The 22,273-nt window shown below is 36.3% G+C and overlaps 3 protein-coding genes across 6 annotated transcripts; 1 reads left to right on the top strand and 2 right to left on the bottom strand.

The window, feature by feature from the left end:
* Positions 1–1,386: 1,386 nt before the first annotated feature.
* borcs7 (BLOC-1 related complex subunit 7) lies at positions 1,387–3,458 on the bottom strand. Of its 3 annotated transcripts, none has more exons than XM_058796134.1 (5): positions 3,266–3,434; positions 2,960–3,022; positions 2,387–2,430; positions 2,033–2,053; positions 1,387–1,920 (listed from the first exon to the last, which is right to left on the bottom strand). In XM_058796134.1, the coding sequence occupies exons 1-5, from the start codon at positions 3,395–3,397 to the stop codon at positions 1,860–1,862; spliced, it is 321 nt and encodes a 106-aa protein (XP_058652117.1). In that variant the 5' UTR covers positions 3,398–3,434; the 3' UTR covers positions 1,387–1,859. The 3 variants fall into 3 exon arrangements, with proteins under 3 accessions (XP_058652117.1, XP_058652118.1, XP_058652119.1); XM_058796135.1 differs by having other exon boundaries at positions 1,387–1,925; positions 3,266–3,425; XM_058796136.1 differs by lacking the exon at positions 2,960–3,022 and having other exon boundaries at positions 3,266–3,458.
* A 961-nt stretch (positions 3,459–4,419) lies between these two features.
* Positions 4,420–9,181, top strand: LOC131552199 (steroid 17-alpha-hydroxylase/17,20 lyase). Its single transcript, XM_058795811.1, has 8 exons — positions 4,420–5,055; positions 5,134–5,272; positions 5,396–5,625; positions 6,579–6,665; positions 7,147–7,356; positions 7,439–7,608; positions 8,176–8,279; positions 8,358–9,181. The coding sequence occupies exons 1-8, from the start codon at positions 4,723–4,725 to the stop codon at positions 8,639–8,641; spliced, it is 1,557 nt and encodes a 518-aa protein (XP_058651794.1). The 5' UTR covers positions 4,420–4,722; the 3' UTR covers positions 8,642–9,181.
* Positions 9,182–9,368: 187 nt separating this feature from the next.
* On the bottom strand, positions 9,369–22,003 carry wbp1la (WW domain binding protein 1-like a). 2 transcript variants are annotated; one of them, XM_058795813.1, is made up of 4 exons: positions 18,689–21,693; positions 18,243–18,345; positions 16,263–16,424; positions 9,369–12,947 (listed from the first exon to the last, which is right to left on the bottom strand). In XM_058795813.1, the coding sequence occupies exons 1-4, from the start codon at positions 18,713–18,715 to the stop codon at positions 12,211–12,213; spliced, it is 1,029 nt and encodes a 342-aa protein (XP_058651796.1). In that variant the 5' UTR covers positions 18,716–21,693; the 3' UTR covers positions 9,369–12,210. The 2 variants fall into 2 exon arrangements, with proteins under 2 accessions (XP_058651796.1, XP_058651795.1); XM_058795812.1 differs by lacking the exon at positions 18,689–21,693 and adding an exon at positions 21,766–22,003 and having other exon boundaries at positions 9,370–12,947.
* Between the last annotated feature and the right edge of the window lie 270 nt (positions 22,004–22,273).

Here is a 22,273-nt window from a genome sequence, read left to right as displayed (position 1 = left end):
ATATATATATATAGAGAGAGAGAGAGAGAGAGAGAGAGAGTTATTTTTATTTAATTGCATTTATCTACTTATTTTCTCTCATTTATTACTCATTTATTGTCTTCTTTTTTACTTTGATGATGTAATTATATTCTGTATTTGATTCTGTATTTACATGCTTTGGCAATACTGCACACAAATGTCATGCCAATAAAGCAACTTGAACTTGAACTTGAGAGAGAGAGAAATATTATAGTCCTTGCATGATTGCACCCTTGTAGTCAATAAAGCCGATTAACCTGTAATCTTCCGCTACAATTTATTTGCTCCATGGAAATGTGTTTTACCTATAGAGGGAGCCAAAACACTGACAATAATACATTGTCAACTCTCATCCTTTTTCAAAATCAATACCACTTGTACATAACTCATATAGTCAAACAGGGCAATATAAAATGTGCAAGATGATTTTGCAGATCATCTGAAGAGCAAAAGACCATTACAACCATTCTTAGCACTGTAAATATTTCTAGTGTGCTTTATTATACATTATATGCACATGGTGCATATACTGTATCATAAAGCAAACTAGAAATGTCTTTTTTTGCATAGATTCGTAAATTAAATAAGGATATACAAGCTAAAATGGCATAATCTTTAATGGGGGTTCATTATGTGAGAAAGCACTCAATGTTGCTTTGAGCGATTGCTGTGAACATTCCACATAATTTATTTATACCCACTACATATTTTGTATATATTAAGTTGTAAGACATCATCCTTTTGAAAAACCTCCTAATAGTAATGATTAACTCAAGACTTGCTTAAAATACAAGCTCTTGGCAGATTGCAAGACTTCATTATTATAGACCTTGAGTACTGATAAGTTGAGCTTGGGAGGTACAGAACATTCTTTCCAATTCAAGGTCTCCCATGATGATCCTGTGAATGTGAATGGGCAGATGTGCATATAATGCAAGACCTTTTACCAAGCACTTAAAGTTAATCTTTGTCATTTTTAACTGTTGATATTGCATGACTAATGTTTTTCTCAGAATTTCCTATTATTTTCTTGTATTATTCATTATTTTATAAAAATTTAATTAAAACAGTATGTAAGTACATATCAACATATTATAAATGCAGTTGTTACCATCCAATGTATTGCAACGTTGAAACAAGATGTTGATGCTCAGTTATATTTTGACTGTAACAAAAAGATATATGCACAAGTCTTGCAGACACAAGTCAAAACTTAGTTGAAGTGAATAGTTATGCTCAAGGCCTTGCTCTAGGTCTAGGACATCCATCTGCTTGCCCTTGCAGAGGAGCTGCTGATATTGCATGTGGGATAAACTTTGTCACGTATCCCTGTGTCGGACTTTCAACAAAGGACACGTTCATTAATTTGCTTTTCCACATACATTTAATAAAGTTGCTCCAAGCTTAGACCTAAAAATGAATTAGCAAAATGAGCAGAAACAATTCTGTGTGACATTTTATACAAATATATTCAAGTAAATTTGGCACAACAACACCATAAAAAAGGCATAAATAAATGAACAAAATACAATTTGTACATTTGGTGTACAGTGATTTGGGAAATTTTGACTAAGCAAGATCTAAATGTCTAAAAGCAAATACGAATACTGGAAACAATCTCCCACAGAAAAGCCTTCACTTGAAGGTCTTATGCATGTTATTCATGACCATTCATAATCAGGTGTTAGAGAATAGAAGGATGTTGGGCTGTGCCTTTTTTTTTTTTTAAATAGCTATCTGCTATGCAATAAGCCATCATCTGCAGTCTCAAAAAGTGATGGGATCTACTGTTACAAAATCAATTAAAAACTAGAGAATGCGATATTCACAGCATGTTATTAGAAGGGCTCCGTTATTTCATCAAGTGTTTGAGCTGGTCCTGCAGGTTTTTGGAGTGTTCTACACTATGAAAGACATTACAGATGAAGAGTTACCAAAGGTTTAAAGAAATTCACAAAAAATAACATGCAATTATTTAAATAATTCGAATGACCTAAATATAATGACTTACTTCTTTTGAATGGCCTCTTGCCTGGATTGAAAAGATAAAGAAATATATCAGATTTCAGTTTTGTTTTATTTAGTCTAAACAATGAAATAACACAAATTAAAGTATGGGAAAAGTTAAAGTCAAGTCACGTTTATTATATAGTGCTTTATACAATACAAATGAAAAAAGTTTCTTTGTAAAGGAACTCAAACAAAGGCACAATTTTTATTCATATACAAAATTAAATTACAAAAACAGAAAAACTTAAACAAAAATGATTTAAGGTTATGAGGTATATGAGTGTTTCCTTTGACTAGTACTGTACAAGATGTTAATGTAGATAAATGCAGTATGTATGTATACTTGTCTACTTACTGATACTGCAAGTGGGTTGTTATAATAGACATCTTCCGTAGACTCTGCAAGAATAAAGATACTTGGAGAAGTTACATCTGCTTTATTAAACATAAAATAGCCAACAAGTAGCCTACTGTATCATATTCGATACATGGAATTCTAAGGCCTCTAAAATATCAATCAACATGATCAAAGCTACTGAAAATCAGTTGTACACAATCTACTACATGCCTTCTGTCATCTGACTGATAGTTCATGCTTTTTTAGCAAGTAAAATGCCTTTTAGTAGAAGCAACTTAATCGGGTTACTTGATTATCAATACACTATTTTTAAAAATCATATTAAAATCTAAAAAGCATAAAATATGATACAACAGTGTTTTGAGGACAGTATAACTCTCAATCATATCAATGCATTGCATTATTTGCACTCCACAATAAAAAAAACTAGAGCTTTGATCATAAAACTAAAGATTTGAATGTCATAAAGAAATATTACTGGGAGAAACAAAGTGACAACTGTTATTTATATGCATTTTATGTAATCAGTTACTCTTATAAAGAAAACAATTTTGCCTTTACATCACTTACATCTTCAGAATGCAGAATTGCATCTTCTTGAATTACCATATTTCTCGCTGCCTGGCTGAGCAGCTGTAAAGTAGAAGAGACCACTGTTCGTTTTTTGAGATAACTGCATTCAGCTTTATCTTAAAACCTAGTGAAACGCTTGTCTGGACATCATTTGATGGCAAATATTTGGGCATATCAATCCCAGGATATACTAAGTTTTGAGGCTTGCCTCCAGTGTGTAACGTTACTACTATGAGGAGGAAACAGATAGCAAGCAAATATCTCGCCTTATATATATAACAATATAACGTTTCGTATATTTACTTCTTGGCTCCTGGATCCTTTCAACACTTGACGGGTTAGAGCGATCACATCTCCACTGCAAGAAGTGACTTTATCAGATAATAAACCTTTAACAGATTGACCGAAGCGAGGCTGCGTCTCGGAGGAAGCCATCACTGTTTACTACGGCAGCAGGCGAGGGACAATTTCAAAATATATGAACGCGAATGACACAGACGAGAGGATGGGGAAGATGTTTAGTTAGACTACTTAGATATCTTTATCTAACTTCACTGTTATCTTAGATAACTTATAACTTTAAGTAACTTAGTTATTTGGTAAAATACATTTAATAACAAATCACCTAAGTAAAGTCAAGTCAAGCCAAGTCACAGTTAATTGGCACATTTAATATTCATTCCATTTTTGTGTTATGTGATTGCACTGTATTTTATGTAGCCTAATTCATTTAAAATAATTTAAAAAAATAAAAAATTTTACTCTTTGCTTTTATTAATGTGATTATTTTTAATTATTATTTTAATTCTCATTTATGTAAAACACTTTGAATTACCATTGAGTATGATTTGTGTGAAATGTGCAATAAACTTGCCTTGCCATATGAAATCTATTAAATATAAATAATTATTTAAAAGCAATATATAGCATCAAAAGTAGCTTTTTTTTTTTTTTTTTTTTTTTACAATTATCCCACTTAAATACTCTTATTATAAGAAGAAAAAAAAAGAATATTTGTCTGTATGTTTAAAATACTATACTATAGTCACTACAAACCAACATTTGTTGTGCATTTTATTTTTTATTTTATTGGCTAATGTAATTTTGACATTTATTTTATGTTATTATTTGATGTTTTATGCAATTATTTCTAGAACAAAATACACAAAACAGGGTTTTAATGTGTGCAAAAAAAAAAAGAAAAGAAAGAAAATTTAACAGACTATATGAACTTCTTGTCTTAAAGACAATAAGGTTTAGTTATTAATGATCATCATTTTCCAAAGTCTAAGAACCTCCTTTATCTGTTCATTTATCAAAAAAGGCTATTTGGTTTTTAAGACTTTCAAGCCTAATTTTGTATACTATTTGTAGAAAATGGCATTTTATCAAATGTACAGCAGGCTACAGCATGCAGTAGTGATTGTTTCTGCAAGCTCCAAAAGAAGTATAAATCACAAAGTTAAGCTAAAAGTTTAAAAGAAATGTTACATTTCAGGAAAATGTAACATAAAAAATAAAATAAAAGTGAAAAATAAGAAAATAAAAAATGGGCTGTGCTCACACATGCACTTCCATGGGGGAACCAATCAACAGCTTCGTTGAAAACAGTCCCGATGACACTTAGATATTGAAGCTAAACTATTTCAGGGTCAAGGAGGTGGCATTGAAGAATTTGTATAAAAATCTCCCGTCGCCTCGCTCATACAGGCAGTGCTGATTTGAAGAGCTGGTGAACACTTGGTTGAATGTAGCTGACAATGTCTGACCCACTCATCCTGCCATGGCTTCTCTGTTCATGCCTGTTCTCTGCAGTAACTCTAGCAGCGCTGTATCTCAAAAGGAAGATGAATGGATTTGTGCTAGCAGACAGATCTCCTCCAAGCCTCCCATCACTACCCATCATCGGGAGTCTCCTCAGTCTCATAACTGACAGTCCTCCACACATCTTCTTCCAAAAGCTGCAGAAGAAATACGGAGATCTTTATTCCCTCATGATGGGCTCCCACAAAGTCCTGATTGTGAACAACCACCATCATGCAAAAGAGATCCTGATCAAAAAAGGAAAAATATTTGCAGGAAGGCCACGAACTGTAAGTAAACTGCATCACTTTCATCAGCAGCTGAATTTCACTAAAATATTTACTTTACTTTATATGTTTGTCTTTAAGGTTACAACAGACTTGTTAACTCGAGATGGAAAAGATATAGCGTTTGCTGACTACAGTTCCACATGGAGGTTCCATCGGAAAATGGTGCATGGGGCTCTTTGCATGTTTGGTGAAGGTTCATTTTCTATTGAGAAGATAAGTGAGTATCACTGCTGCCAGCATGATATAGTACAAATATATAAAGCAACATGTAAATTATAAAAAATGTGTTAAATTTGATACAATCAGAGCCTGCTACCTAATTCTTACTTTCCACCTAAAGTCTGCAGGGAGGCGAGCTCTATGTGTGACATGTTGACTGAATCCCAGAACAGCGCTGTGGATCTGGCACCGGAGCTGATGCGTGCCGTCACAAACGTGGTGTGTGCCTTGTGTTTCAACTCCTCATACAAACGTGGAGATGCTGAGTTTGAGTCCATGCTCCAGTACAGTCAGGGAATCGTGGATACAGTCGCTAAGGACAGCTTGGTGGATATTTTCCCATGGCTGCAGGTAAGCTTTAATATGTGATAATAATGCTTCTTACGCTGCAAGATTCTTAATTGTTTTGGAAAGAGGTCTCACCTGGGCTGCATTTAATTGATCAAAATTACAGTAAAAACAGTCATTTTACAATTAAAAAGAACTATTTTATAATTTCTAATTTTAGAATGTAATTTATTTCTGTGATGCAAAGCTGAATCGACATATTTTTTTTACTCCAGTCTTTAGTGTCACATGATCTTTCAAAAATCATTCTAATATGCTGATTTGCTGCTCAAGAAACATTTCTTCGGTAGCACTTTACAATAAGGTTAATTAGTTAACATTAGTTAACAACATTAGTAAACATGAACTAAGAATGAACAATACTTCTACAGCATTTATTAATCTTAGTTAATGTTCATTTCAGTATTTACTAATGCATTATTAAAATCACAAGTTGTGTTTGTTAACATTAGTTAATGCACTGTGAACTAACATGAATAAACAATGAACAACTGTATTTTCATTAACTAACATGAACAAATATTAATAAATAGTGTAATAAATGCATTGTCCTTTGTTTGTTAATGTTAGTTAATACATTAACTAATGTTAACAAATGACACCTTATTGTAAAGTGTTACCATTTCTTCTTATTATCAATGTTGAAAACAATTATACTGCTTTATATTTTTGTAAAAACAGCAATAAATTTGTTAAGGATTCTTTGATTAACAGAAAGTTGCAAAAGAACAGCATTTAGGCTATTTGAAATGGAAATATGACATTATAAATGTCTTACTGTCACTTTTGATCAATTTAATGCTGAATAGACGTATTGATTTCTTTAAAATGAATCTTACTTTTGAACAGTAATTCTTGGCTTTCCTAGTGGTTATTTACCTGAAATATCTTAAAAATGATTTTTGTCTAATGCTTTGATTTCTAATAGCCTACATATGATTTTTTTTTCTTCCAAGATATTCCCAAACAAAGACCTCAAAATCTTAAGACAGTGTGTTTCAATCAGAGACAAACTGCTTCAAAAGAAATACGAGGAACACAAGGTAAACGTGCATCTTCACTATTACAAAAATACAAATGAAAGTTCTGAATATTCCCTGTGTTTGTAATCAACGTGCATAAAAGCTGCATGAACAATAAACAGTTTTAGATGGAGTGTAACATTTCAAGCCAGGATATGTCAACATATGTATAAATTATTGTGTAGACTACACTCTCAGAAATAAAGGTACAAAAGCTGTCACTGGGGCGGTACCTTTTCAAAAGGTACATGTTTGTACCTAAAAGGTCCATTTTGGTACCCTAAAGGTACATATTAGTACTTAAAGTGTACATATTTGAACTTAATAGGTGTACCTTTTGAAAAGGTACCGTCTCAGTGACAGCTTTTGTACCTTTATTTCTGAGAGTGTAGACTCAACAAACAGCAGCTGTCACTGCATATTCCAAAGTGCACTCGGAGAAAAAGCCCGTGCTTTAATATGATTTCTCCCTCAATAACCTGGGATTTGTCTCCCTCTACAGGTGGATTACAGCGATAATGTCCAGCGGGATCTCTTGGATGCACTTCTGAGGGCCAAACGCAACTCAGAGAATAACAACACCAGCACTCACGATGTTGGTTTAACCGAAGACCACATGCTCATGACTGTGGGGGACATCTTCGGGGCAGGGGTGGAAACCACTACCACTGTACTCAAATGGTCAATAGCTTACCTTGTCCACAATCCACAGGTAAATAAACTCCTCACAACTGGCTTTTTGGAATCAGTTCTTGCAGTGAAACTTAGTAGATGTTCTTTACATTTGGCATTAGGTGCAGAGAAAGATTCAGGAGGAGCTGGACAATAAGATTGGAAAAGACAGACACCCTCAGCTCAGTGACAGAGGGAATCTGCCTTATCTAGAGGCCGCTATAAGAGAAGTTCTGAGGATCCGACCCGTCTCCCCACTTCTCATTCCTCATGTGGCGCTCCAAGACTCCACGTAATTAAAACAAACAACTAATATATTTTTCCTTTATTTATCAAGGATGCATTAAATTGTTCATTTCTATTTCTACTTTTGATCAAATATTACTGAAATTTGTATCAGTTTCCACAAAAATATTAGGCAGCACAACTGTTTTCAATATTGATAATAACAGAAACAATGATTTCTGGAGGATCATTGTAATGATGCAGAAAATTCAGCGTTGCCATCATATATTAAAATATAAAAGTTATTTTAAATTGTAATACTATTTTGCAATATTATTGTTTTTGCTGTATTTTGTATTAAATAAATGCAGCATTGATGAGCATTGAAGAGACTTGTTTAAAAAAATGCTTAAATATCTTACCCACCTCAAACTTTTAAATAGTGTATCATTACATTTTATTTATTCTTTAATTCATTTTTGCTATTTATTTTTGATGCCCTTTGCTTGAAAATATGAAAAACACCCAAATTATGGTTTTAAACTTCCCAATTTCACTCTCAGGGTTGCAAACTTTCAGTAGTTCATATAAAAATACTGTCCGGTCGTGACGTCTTCTCTGCTCTCTTTGACAGTGTGGGAGAATACACTGTGCAGAAAGGAACCCGAGTCATTATTAATCTGTGGTCTTTACATCATGATGAGAAGGAATGGAAGAATCCTGAGCTGTTTGACCCAGGTGAGAATCTGCAGTGGGAACAAACATTCATGTAATCTGAGAACATTACCAAATACAATGAATCCTCTAATCTGACAGGACGATTTCTGAACGAGGAGGGTGATGGTTTGTGCTGCCCATCAGCCAGCTATCTGCCCTTCGGGGCAGGGGTTCGAGTTTGTCTCGGCGAGGCCCTGGCAAAGATGGAACTCTTCCTCTTCCTGTCATGGATTTTGCAAAGGTTCACGCTTGAGATGCCCGCTGGCCAGCCTCTGCCTGACCTCGAGGGCAAGTTTGGTGTGGTTCTTCAACCCAAGAAATTCAAAGTCATTGCTAAACTGAGAGCAGACTGGGAAAAAGTCCCACTAATTCTGCACTGCTGATTAAATGTTTTATGTGTGTCTTTTGTACTCTTGAGACATTTGTAATTTTTTTTTTTTATGAAACCTGCCATCAAATATCACAAATCAGACATGAATATAATTAATATCTTGAGACAGTGTGACTCCATGATGTGCAACAGTCAGGTTCTGGAGATAAAAATCCCATTAATTTACTCCTTGGGGAACTGATTTTTAGTTGAACTGTTGATCGGTGGTATGTGCTTTTGTTGAAGTCATCAGTCCGCATTATTTCAACTTATTTTTAATCATGGAATTCTTGATGAAAAACTACATTACCCATAATTCTGCAAAGAAATATCCACCAATCAGAAAATCGAAACAAGCAAAAAACACTTTAGCATCTGCCCACTCCCATGAAGCACTGTGAATGATGTCAATCTCTCTGCATTCACAAACACTTAAATTTTGCACATGCATACATGCATATTTTACAATAAATGTAATATAGATTGCTTCTATATGCATAATCATCTTTAAATCAAGTTATTTTCCCACCATTGTTTTTTTAGTAATGTCAATTTATCCTTTCCTTCAATAAAACTATTAAGTACACAGTCTTGTACCTTTGTCTGTTTTTTTCTTTAGCAAAGACTTTTTAGAAAAGAAAAAATACTTTGAGAACAAAGGTGGCTGAAAAAGGCAGACTGCTATTTTGGATGCATAACTGAATCACTCAGAAATCCATTGGCTTTCAAAGCTTTTTTTTTTTTTTTTTATTCATATGGAACATTCTTTGATACTCTTTAATTTGGTTGAGTCTTCTTATAAAATGCGGAAAATACAGTTTCATATATAAAAAGAAAGTGACTACGGATACAAAACTAAAACGTAGTACCAGGCCTGAATCAAAGCTTAAGAAATTAAAAAAAAACAATTGGCTTGCAAAGCCTTCGTCACCTTCAAGCACACACACTCACTGCTCAGTGTCAAAACAGTGCAATGACAACTTTTTCAGGCAAAACATGTCTCATTCACAGTGAGCTACCCAATATAGCGACTCAGATTTCCACTTTTAATCAATACCTTTGGTCTCAAACATCAAAGGACAATAGAAAACAATGGAGACTAGAGCTAGAAAGATCGTCATGAGCACCACTGCTGCAACAGATGACTTGATCTCCTCACTGACCCTACTTCGTAGCTTCAAGCTTCACTTAATCGGTCAAATAATTTGGATGCTACAATGCTATAACTGGTCCAAACAATTCAGAATGCTCAATATTAGGTTTAGCCAAACAATACTGCTACAAAAATATTTCCAAAGGCACCACGTCAATGTTGGAATCTGCTTCCCAAAATGTTTTTTCCAGCCAAAACACTAGGAACCTAATTTACCGGCCACATCACGTTTGAAAGAAAATTAGCCACCATTTACACAGGAACACTCTGATCTGAAGATCAACAGGAAAGCCATCTGTGCCCAAGCTAAGACTCTATTATAGGACACCTAACTGCTAATCTAAACCAAAGGTCAAACAAACACAGTGGCCTGAAGAACGATCCACTTAAAGGATCCTACAATGACACACACACACACACACACACACACACTCACTCACTCAGACAGTGTAGGGAATGCAGTGGAGTAGCTTTCAGTCTCACCGACACAGAAAAACAAATCTCAATCTCATCATGAACCCGACTTAAGTGCTACACTAACATGACAGTAACCTTACCTGATCTGCTACAATAAAACACACATTAAAAGCTTAATAAGGCCTGTACATAAGTTACTGTTAGTGGTGCAAGAGTTCCCTTACAGTGTTAAGGTACAAAAACAACTTAAAAGCACTATGGGAGGATACAGAAATTAAATTAAGGCAAAAAACAAACATATTTAAATGATATGTTTCGATGGAAGGCTTATTAAGTGATCCTTTCAAACAAGACGTTACCACTGAGCAAAATCTTCACTCATACTGGCCCTTATTTTATGCAGAAATTCTACGACACACACTCTTCTCTTTAAGGCATATGAAAACTACTAAAATCAACAAAGGCACCTAGTGTACATGTATACAAGCTGGGTTCAATCTATATACAAAGGTATTTTCAGCCTTCATTAGAAGAGTTTTTGCATAATGAACTTCAAAATGTACTACTATATAGCATGTGAATGTATTCAGTTTATGCAAATAATCATGCAAAATATTGGATAAAGCCCGAGACCATGTTATACAATGAGACAAAACAAGCAAAATGGCAACCATACCCTAGGTAAGGAGCACATTCACTTATTGATACAAAAAGACAAAAATATATATATTTGAGATAATTACTTTCCTTCATTTTTCTGAATAGCATCATGCAGATACTCCAGATCAAACGTTTTCAGAAAAAAAAGACAAGAAATAAAAACAAGAAACAACAACTGAATATTAAAGCTCTGAAGTATTAACAGACTGCTCTGTGGCCGTCTTTTCCATTTTCTTTTCGTGCACAATATAATCTTAAATTGATAATTCACCAAACAATGAAAATTCTGTTATTAATTACTCACCCTCATATCATTTCAAAAGCATAGGACTTTTTATTTTCTTTGAAACGAAAAATTAAGATACTTTTAATCAAACCTGCAAAATTTAGGTACCTCCTTTGAAATTCCACCTAAATATTGATGCTTCAAAAAGTTCATAAAAAGATCATAAATGTAATCCATATGAATCAAGTGGTTTAATCCAAGTCTTCTGAAGACATAATTGGTTTATATAATTAACAGATTTAATTCAAGCTTTTATTCACATTTAAACACTGAACAAGGAACATAGAAACAAGTTTAACTGTAGTTGCTTGATGCGCAACAAGAAACTTCATTGGCTCTTGTGCATCATGTTTCATCTTATATTTACCATATTTGATGTGCTCTATGTATGTGCGTATGGATTTACTTTACAATCTTGAACTGTTTAAAGCATCCACTTTTAGTGGAACAGACTTTTTTTTTAAAACATCTCTCTTAAATATAAAAATATCTTCATTTGTGTTTTTAAGTACACAAGAACAAAAGTCTTGTGTACTTGGAACGCCATGAGTGACTAAAAGACAGATCTTTCATTTTTGGGTGAATGAAACCTTTAAGTATTTTTAAAATGACATTAAAGGTAAGAATTCAGGAGCAAAAGCCAGCACAAATCAATATCTCCTGACCTTGTGTGCCATCTTCATCTCAGTAGGAGTCAATCAGCCCCCAAAAACCAACAAAAAGCCTCCAAATCTACAGGCATGTCACCCAGAGCTCGATAAGGCTATAAACTGAGGAGAATTTCCCCTGTGGCTTTGATCGTGACCTCTCTGTGAGGCAACAGAACAATTAACGTCTTTACTAGATTACCCTATTAATCCATAAAAACCGTTAGGACTCACACATTAACGCCCTTTTAAAACTCCCTCTCTCTCTCTCTCACACACACACACACACACACACACACACACGCACGCACACAAAAAGTGCACCCAAAGTGACACTGCTGACAGTACAAACTGATGTATCTCAAGAAAGTAAAGGGAGACAGCAGTCTAAAGTAAGTCTCTGCTGGAACCGTTTGTGCTCAACTCTGGGGGTCCGTGTTGTTGGCGTGATGCGGACCGTCCTGTTCGTTGATGGTGTGCAGATGGAGGCAGACTGGAGGTCGCTGATGCTCTCTGTGCTCTAGAGGCACGTCTGAGGCAGCCAGGCCCTGTTCCTCATCCCCCGGACCACGAGGAGGGCTGCTGCCGCGGGGGTTGCAGCTATCACAGAAGTCCTGCTCCTCGAGCACCCCTCCATCCATGTGCCCTACAAGCTCTATCATCTCCTCCTCTTCATCTCCATCCCCAGGCCCCTGGTTGCAAACACATACCTCAATCCCAGAGTCTCCCGTGAAGCGCCGGTGGCGTCCTGGAGTCTTGTCTTTGCTGTCGGGAGAACAGTCTTCTATGGGTTCGGTCAGATCCTCGCCGGAGCTGCCCTGTTTGACCGGGCTGTGTGAGGTAGCGCACGCCACCTGCTGGGGCTGCCCGTCCTCTTCTCGGCTGAGGTACTGTGGTTTGTGGGTGTTTCTGACAGGGCGGTGTGCAGTGGGAGTATGTGGCTCCTCTACGCAGGGTCCCGGGGAACAGTTCTCAGATGCAGACGGGACGACGGGGCTGGACTGCAGTGGAGGGCAGAGCTCATCTGGTTGTTCAGAGCACAGGGGGTCAATGCTGGTGGCCTGGCCTGGCTGAGAGGCACTGTACGGAGGCGGGGGCGTCGGAGGTCTGTTCTCGACTTCCTCGTATGCCGGTAAGAGGTAGCCAGGCAGGAACCCTGGAGAAGAGAACAAAGAAATGCATTTATTGACTGACTGTGACTAAAGCACGCATTTCTTCCGAGGGGCAATGAACAGATCTCCAGTCAAACCAAAAATTATTCAGACACCAGATATAATTTTTGATATTTTTTTTTTTTTACTAGTGGGTGCAGGACACTGTAGTTAATTTATGTAAGCGAGGATAGCACAATAAAGTAAACTATGACAAATTATTCAGACACTTTGACCTGACCATGTTTTGCTTAAGTGACCTTTTTACTCCACAGACTGAACAAAATTAAGCATTGCTTTACACTGTGTGGGGCATCTCCTCATTCACCACCAGCTGACAGCTATTAAACCATTCAATTCTATCAAAGTTATCTGACATTATCAAGATGAATTTGTTCTGACAGTTTAACTCTTGATCTTGTCATATTTTATTACCATTTTCTAAACTACAGTGAATAAACTGTGATAATTTGAGAAAGTTGAAGGTGTCTGAATAAATTTTGGTTCGACTGTAGAAGTTCTTTTTCCAAGCCTTCATGCTTTGTTGAGCGTTCTATAAAAACTCATAAATGTACCCAATCTATCTCTGTTTACTATTCCACTTACATTATTGTATATTTCATATGTTGTATATTTCAAAAGATATTTCATTGTACACTCTTAGAAAAAGGTTACAGAACCAGAAGTTTCTTATAAGAGTTTACACTGCACATAACTATAACCTTCCCAATCATCCTATTTCTTCACCTGTACATTAGCGTCTGATCCAATCTCTGTGGCCAAAACTAAATTGCACCTTGGGAGATAAATTCATATTTCACAGTGGTGGAAAGAGTACTGAAAAAACATACTCAAGTAAAAGTACCATTACTAGGGTTGGGTATGATTTGGTTTTTCGATACCGGTGCCAAATCGATACTTTTAAAATGGTACCGGTGCCTAAACGGTGCCTGATCCGATACTTAAAAATAATAAAAAATAAATAAAAATTACCAATTAATAATTAGATTGGCCATTAGTACTAAACACATATCTTTTTCATTCATACTGGATGCCAGAGGGCGCCCTCGCACAAAAAATCCACATATCCAGTCACAGAAGTAGCGGAACTCATGAAGCTCCAGGAAATCCCCAATATGGACAAATGCATTGCTATGGATGTAACGGAGTAAACAAGATATAAACGTTTTGAATGATAAAACCAATACAATAAACACTCGACTACGACAATGTATAGTTTATCTGTGTTATTCAAGCCATCTCTGGTATTTTCATAATAATTAAGTATATTTATAATCCATTGCTAATAGCTGTATTAGTAGCCTATGTAACATTTTCTGCCTCATTCTGTGACATGAAGCTACATCAGATCACAAAAGGAAGCATTTAACTGGTGTTGTGGACTAAAAAGGTTATAATGTTCTCTTTCGTTGGACAACAGGTTTAAAAACGTGAATACAAGATACATTTTTAGCTTTAGCCATTTTAATTTAAGAATGTTTAGCTCAGCTAGTTAATGGAAGGCTGCCTGCTGATCAGAGCAAGTGTAATTTCTGCATTCAAGCGCTCATTGGATGCTCTCATTTCCCGAGTTGTGCTTTTAAGTCGGAGTGTGAAAACAACACGCTCGCGTTACTACAAAGATTTGTTGGACTTGTATTATTAGAGCTTTCCGACTTGAGTTCATGTGCATTTTCTCATTCGGGAAATTATTTTTCACGTGCGGTGCCGGTGATGATGCTTCTTACGTTCGTTTTGGAGAAACAAAGGACAAATATTTCAATCGATCGCTCAGGCATGGCACCGAAATCTCTCTCAGGTACCGGTGCCATATTGGTACCGGGTTTCGGTACCCAACCCTAACCATTACCTTCCAAAAAGTGTGAATAGAGTAAAAGTACTTGTCCAAAAAACTACTTGAGTAAGAGTAAAAGAGTATCCTATTTAAAAGTACTCATGAGTATTGAGTAGTGAGTACTGAGCTGTGGATTCTACCCCTGGCCCCTCATAATAAAAGCTGAACACATGCAATTTATGCATTTAAAAAACATTGTACATTCTGTAATTCACACTATCTTGTTTGTCATAAAGAATGAAGAATATCTATCATCCAGCAGTTTTAATTTTTACTGCCAACTTTTTAAAATACATCAAAAGCTGAAGAAAAGATGAACGTTATTCTCAGTACAATAATCCCCATTTAAATCATAAAGTTTGAAAAAATAGATTTAAAATCATGTGTAAGGCCACTGAGACAGCATGCTGTTGTTGCACATAAAATATTAATGTTTAGAACAGTGCAAATACAAACACCTTTAGAAACTCATAGTTCAGCATCACACACCATGATATGGGTTAAAATGAGAGCCCATTTCTCTCCAAAACGGTGCCAATTTTAGCGTTTTGCAATAAAGAAATAAGAATAACTAAACTTGATAATTTATGTTACAGTTTTAACATAAATGCACATTGTTCTAGAAGGGTGGCATCATGCCATACCTTTTACACATTTACTCGAATTGTTATGCTGATAACACAATTTGTAAGGAAAAATGCATTAAATAGCGAAGTATTTCTGGGGAAACTTTTTCAAAAGAAAAAACACACACACACACTCTCTCTTTGCTGAGCCGCGGCGGTCTCGGTGAATCAGCAGCATCCACAACTGAATGGAACAAAAAGTGTTGAAGTGCTGAAATTGTTTATGCGCGAGTGCACTTGCGGATTGTATACAATGGATAAAAAAAAAAAAAACGTTTATTAACGAGCTGCAGTTTTATTACATCACGCGCTGACACAGATGCAGTAGGCTATTTTAAAGCCACGGGTCATCAATAAGGTGCAGACTGGTTCTCAATTTGAGTACATTATTTAAAATCGTTTTACAGTGTTTCCAACACTTTTTCCACAGCGCATCACGCGCTCAAACTCATCAAAAGTCAACAAGTAACAACGACTTTATCCAAGTAACTTTATCCAAGTAAATCATTTAGTAAGCAGAAATCCGACATTTAGCTTAACATATCAGAGGAAGATGCGACTGAATTGACGCTTGAAGAATACACTTCCAGCAGCCATGATAAACAGCAGTTGCGCTTAAAGTTTTCTATGCACAATTTGATTTGACGAAAGTCACGAGACCGATTACTATCTCTCTATCCAATCACATTGATGGATAAAAATAAACATGTAACGACCAAGCAAAAGTGCACAATTTTTTTGCACAATACGTGAGTATTTGTAATTCGTTACTTCACACCCCTGATATTGCATTGTGTTGATTAGAGTTAGAATGACAGGGGAATGAAGCGGGTACTGACTGAAATAGAAGGGTAGAGAGGTGTAATTATGGGCTTCTCTGTAAGCGATGAGGTTGATCTCATGCTGCCGCTGCTGTTGTTGCAGTCTGTGTTTGGCTCGACGGTGGTGGCACAAACAGCAGCAGCCCAGAATGATGATGAGAGTCAGGACCAACCAAAACCCTGATGAAAGAGCACACACACAACACAGCACTGTTAATGAGTGAAGAGAACATCATGTCCGAACCAGGCACAGCACACCATAAATCACAGGTCTTCCATGTTAATCTGTGTCGTTGTCACCAGTGTTGCCTGACAAGACGTTTTGTTGGTTGCTTGGTTTCTATTTTCATTGCGTATTGTCTTGAAGGTCCACCAACAGTCACATTTCATTAGCCAAACATTTTGATTGGCTGCACACTGTGTACATGCTATTATTTAAAAGTTTGGAGTTGGTATGATTTTTAAAATGTTTTTGGAATAAGTCTCTAATGCTCATGAAGATTGCATTTATTTGATCAAAAACATAATGAAAAGAGCAATATAGTATAACAGGATTACAATTTACAAAAACTTACATATTTTATTACATTTTAAAGTGCAATTTTTTCCTGTGATGGCAAAGCTGAATTTTCATCATCCATTATGCCAGTCCTCACTGTCACATGATCCTTCAGAAATCATTCTAATATGCTGATTTGGTGTTCAAGAAACACATTTTTTATACATTGATGCATTTTTTCAGACAGTGATACTTTTTTTTAGGATTCTCTGAAGGATAGAAAGTTCAAAACAACAGCATTTATTTGAAATAAAAACCTTTTGTAGCATTGTAAATGTCTTTATTGTCACTTTTGATAAATTTTAAGCATTTTTGCTTAAAGTATTCATTTCTTCACAAAAACAAAACAAAAAGTCTATGAAATACTTTCATATTGGTACAGAAATGTCTTCTCCCAAAACAACCTAACAATCTGGCACCAGATCACAAGAGAAGAATGTGCTGGACATTAGGGTGTGACGCTCATCAGCCAACGGTAAGAGTCGTGTGGGTCAATGTCATGTGAGATCCAAGTGTGTGAAACTTTGCCCCAAATAAAGCAGAGACCTTTTCTGGAAGACAGGGGGTCCACTTTTCCTAATAGAGAAATTTAAGGCAGCTGTTTACAGGGGCTGGCCTGATCCGGTTACACTGGATTTGTGTCTGTCCGGGTCGCATGTATTTGGCACTTTGTACAAAACCCTAAGTGCAGCCCCTTGACTCAGCAGACGATGTGCTGTAATTACCGTGGAGATGAGGTTAGTCCTCAGTTATTAAAATAGATGGTACACCAGAGGGAGAGGGGTAATTTGATAACACAGGAACACCGCCAACGGGCGTGAACATTGCAGAACAACAACTAGATCAGGGCCAGCCATTGACATAAAAGTTAGCAGCAACACACACATATCATACCCATAATTAAAACCTATGAAAGATGTTTAAACGAGGACAAAAAAACATTATATCCATTTGTACTGTGAGGTCACTTATATTTGTGCTTGAAATTACAGCAAATCTAGTTCCAGTAAGCTGCGTGATTGAACACCTAAATCCCCTTACTATTTACAGAAACAAAACAATTACAGTGTCAAACATGAGCCACGACTTGGATATCCTTTCCCAAGTCATGCCGCCTCCTGTCCAACCCATAGCTGGCATCAGAAGCTTGGGCTGCTTACTGCAAACAACTTATGCATGTTACACCCCTAAATGCTGTATCATTTCAAATTTGAATGTAATCTAATTAAAAAAAAAAAAAAAAAAATCTAGACAGACTGCACAGTTTACAGTGTCCTGAAATTGCGACGACTGTATTATACATAACCAATATACACTTGAAGTGACTACACACATATCCAAAGCAACTGGATGATGTTTCAGACACTATAGAGAATATATACACCATGGACTGACCTCATCTTACAGCATGTGTAGGCAGGAAGGACTGAGATACTTACACCAAACCTCGTAGTAATAGCTGCAACACTGAGATTCCCCACAGCAGTGGCCCGAATCACAGAAGTAGCTCTGGTTGTTCACTCCTACACAAGGCAGCCGGGTCTGGAAAACCAAACAGAAAATATAAGCATATTATCAGGACAGATACCAGAACAGCTCTCTGCACCAAAGGCTTTTTTATGGTGATAAACTAAAATGAAATTACATTTCAGTGCAATATATAGCAAAAACAATAAGCACAGTACCATATAAAATAAATAAATGACTCCAACATAGTGATACTGTCTTTACATACAGGTGATAATAAACAGCACATCAATACAGTTGACAGGCAGATCGCTATGCAAATCTTGGAGTGAGCAGACTGTATTATACTTCCATATCTAATTACATTTGCTAATTAAATGAATAGATAATAATGCTGATTCCTCTGCTCTCGTTTTACCTGTCTAAACCCCAGGAGAAAAGGCATGATAGGCGTCTGATAGGAAAATCAACACAGCAGAGACAGAGTTTTGTTACACAGGGCTGCAAAGACCAAGGGAGAGACAGAAGAGGAAGGTCGGGCTCGGGCCACCCACCACCCACCGCCCACACATGGTACAGTGCGACATGAACTGCCCCCTTTATGAGCCGGAGGGGCTAGATTTAAACGCAAGCACACATACATACACAGCCTCCCTCATGGCATTTCAGACTCAGCGAGGGCTGCCAGGGAATGCAAGTAAACAGGATGAACAGACAAGCGGTCTGTGCTTTTCTCACATACACGCAGACATCGATGACAACTGCTGGCCTGACAGTTGTCTCGAGTGGTGTGCTAGATACAAAGGACAGTAAAACTGAAATCTTGCCTGTTGAACAATAATCTTAACTTGACAGTAAAATACAATCACTATTGATCATCATTTGAGATGATGATCAGTGGTAACAAGCAGTGGAAAGCAAAAGTTTGAGTGTTCAGTGTACATGGTTGGACGTAATGCAAAAAAGTTTATAGATAGAATGGCAACTGGCAGCAAACAGCTGAGTTAAAGGTTAATTAGTTCATTATTACACATTCCTGGTCTTATAAATTGGAACCAACCAGGAGCTACAATGTTGTTAAGTGACGTTATATTAGACACTGTTATCCAATTTATGTCTACTAAAGATATACATTATCAGTTAACGCATTTCCTGGGGATTGAATTCGTAACCACATCTCCTGTTTTTAGAAAAGCATAATTCACCCAAAAATGAAATTTCTATGATCATTTATTCCCCCTCATGTCGTTACAAACCTCTATGACTTTTTATTCTTCTGCTGACCATAGATTTTTTGCAAAATGTTGGCAACAAAACAGTTTTGGTGACAACTGACTTCCATTGTGCAGATTATATAAACACTGAGAAATTTCTCAAGATATCTTCTTTCGAATTTTACAGAAGACAGACAGACATTTAAATATTTGTGTGAACTATCCAGTTAAGTACACAATGTTTTGCATTTGTCTGTTACCTCTCAATTAATAGTTCCAATACCTTTTTTTGAAATCCTTATGTAGAAAATTAATAGGAAAAGGATGATTGTTGCGCTCTAAGAAAAACAAAAAGGTTATATAATCTTTCATTAAAAAAATAAAATGCCTGAGTAAATTTGTTCTCTTTTAAAGTTGAATTTTTGTTGGAAGTTGATATGTACACTACTGTTCAAAAGTTTGGGCTCAGTGAGGTTTTTTTATTTTTATTTTTTAATGAAATGAATTAATATTCAGCATGGACGCGTTACATTGATACAGGAAAAACATTAATAAAATTACAAAATATTTCTATTTCAAATAAATGCAGTTCCTTTGAACTTTTGATTCATCAGTGCAGAATCCTGAAAAAAACACCACCATAAAAATCTTAGACTTCTCAACTTTTGAACAGCAGTGTGTCACTTAAAAAGGTTGTGATGTAGAGTGATCTAATTCTTCTCTCATCAAACGTCCTGTTTGACTTCAGAAATGTGACTATTGAAGTAAAAGCTGTGAAAGCTGTGTGGTTTTTGTAATGTTAGCAGATCGAAGATCAGCTTATCTTTTAGGCACCTAAATTCCCTCAGAGATAACACCTGTGGAGAGCAAACAGCTCACTCCCTGCTTTTTTTCATTCCATGACCTTGATCTACCACCTGTCACAACAGAGAGAAGAGCATCTTCTTTATACACGCCTATCACAGTCAAGGCCAGAATAAAAGCACACAGTCAAAACAGCCTTAGCCCGTCATTGTTGAAATCTTTTAAATATGTGCCTTTTCTAGACAGCTAACATTAAAGTGTCAATCACAGTCAACTGTACAATTCAACCTGTCATTAAACAATTAGATTGCAGAATGATCACAGCTTTAATACCAATAAAACCTTGCGCTGATCGATAAATCCTATTGTACATCCTTACTTCAGTGGCAGACGAAATAACAGACAGACTTTTTTTAATTATTTACCCATCAGAAAGGATAACATTAAGGCCGAGAAAAAGAGCTTTATGAATCATTCATTTGGCTGTGTATTTACATGTAATCTCAGCAAGACTGAAATGGAACAGACTTTCCTAGAATTGTATTCTGTTTACAGATTAACATTGCTGGACGTTTTTGAATGAGTCTAAATAGGGAGCTAAATGTAGGGAATCAGGATTTGAATTGTTGACTTTAACAAAGACTTAAAAATTCATACAAGTATATTGAATCACTTAAAAGCAGCCAAGGTCACTACCGACCGACTACTGAAATACCTTTCTTTCTGTCCTTTCTTTGGCAACCACTAGTTTAATGTTAGGCAAATAAAATATCGCAGTCAACATATCAGGTCCCACATTATTATTATTATTAGGTGTCTTTAACTACTTAACTAAAAAAAGGTTAAATATATCTTATTGTGTTCTCACAACTTACTGTGTTCGTGCTTGTTAAAACACTTTGTGGCAACTGAAGTGGGATACAGGTAAGGTTAGGGACAGGTTTCATGGAAGTAAAATATACGTTTCATATAAGTATAGTGTAAAAACACGTATGAAATGATTAATTTAAATGCTGGTCTATTGTAGTTAAAGTCGGTCGACTTTATACATATATCTAGATTTAACTTAATGCCTAATGAAGTGACACTGTTATAGTCCATATATCATAGATCAGTGAATGTATAACAAAGCTAAAACTGTTCAGATCAGCCCTCTAGATTGTTGTCACCCAAGTTCACTAAAACTATCTGATTTTGTTTAAAAGCGGACTATAAAGCTCACTTACGAATCTTTTAAAATATGTTTGTGGCATGTCAGATTTAAAAATCTAAGTAAGCTTTGTTGTCAGTGCTGTAAACACAAACATACAGGCTGTGCTTCAAAACTTAATGAGCTGACTACGTAGACGGCATTTTGACCACAACGTTTAAATGCACCCAAGGTGCCTCAAAATGCTGTCTAGGTAGGCAGCTCACTAGGTTTTGAGACGCAGCTACAATCTACCGGCTAGGCTAATGATGCTAACAAGGTTTTTACCTCGGTCAGAGCTGCCTCCACTGTCACCGAACCGATCGGTCCAATAACCGCGTTACTTACAAACAACCCCATTCCCAGTTTTATATATCCAACCCCCCACATTCCGTCCTTTCCCGTGGCTTTCGACACATCTGCGACACGGTAGGACATTCAGCTAGCCTGCGAGCTAGCTTCAGTTACGTCTCTTTCTTCTTTCTTTCAACTCTCTCACTAACTCCGAAAGTCTCAGCAAGCCCAGCCCCCTGCTGCTATTGGTCCGTTCAAGCGAACACTTCCTGGTTTGACAACTAAACGTAGCGACGATTGGATGATTTATCTGTCGTTTAAACACGGCAGGGCGTGACTTTGTTGTTCTGAAACCAGCTGAAAATAAGAAATCAGCTGACATTGAATTTAAAGGGGCAGGAAATTAATGACATATTTCCTCTATGCAAAAAAGCAAGCAAGAAAAAACAAGAAAGAATGCGATAAATATACAGGTGCTGGTCATATAATTAGAATATCATCA

The sequence above is a fragment of the Onychostoma macrolepis genome, chromosome 13 (genome assembly GCF_012432095.1).
Source record: "Onychostoma macrolepis isolate SWU-2019 chromosome 13, ASM1243209v1, whole genome shotgun sequence".
In the NCBI taxonomy this organism is placed as follows: domain Eukaryota; kingdom Metazoa; phylum Chordata; class Actinopteri; order Cypriniformes; family Cyprinidae; genus Onychostoma; species Onychostoma macrolepis.
The sequence above is the reverse complement of the archived record's forward strand: the minus strand, read 5'-3'. Positions and strand labels throughout refer to the sequence as shown.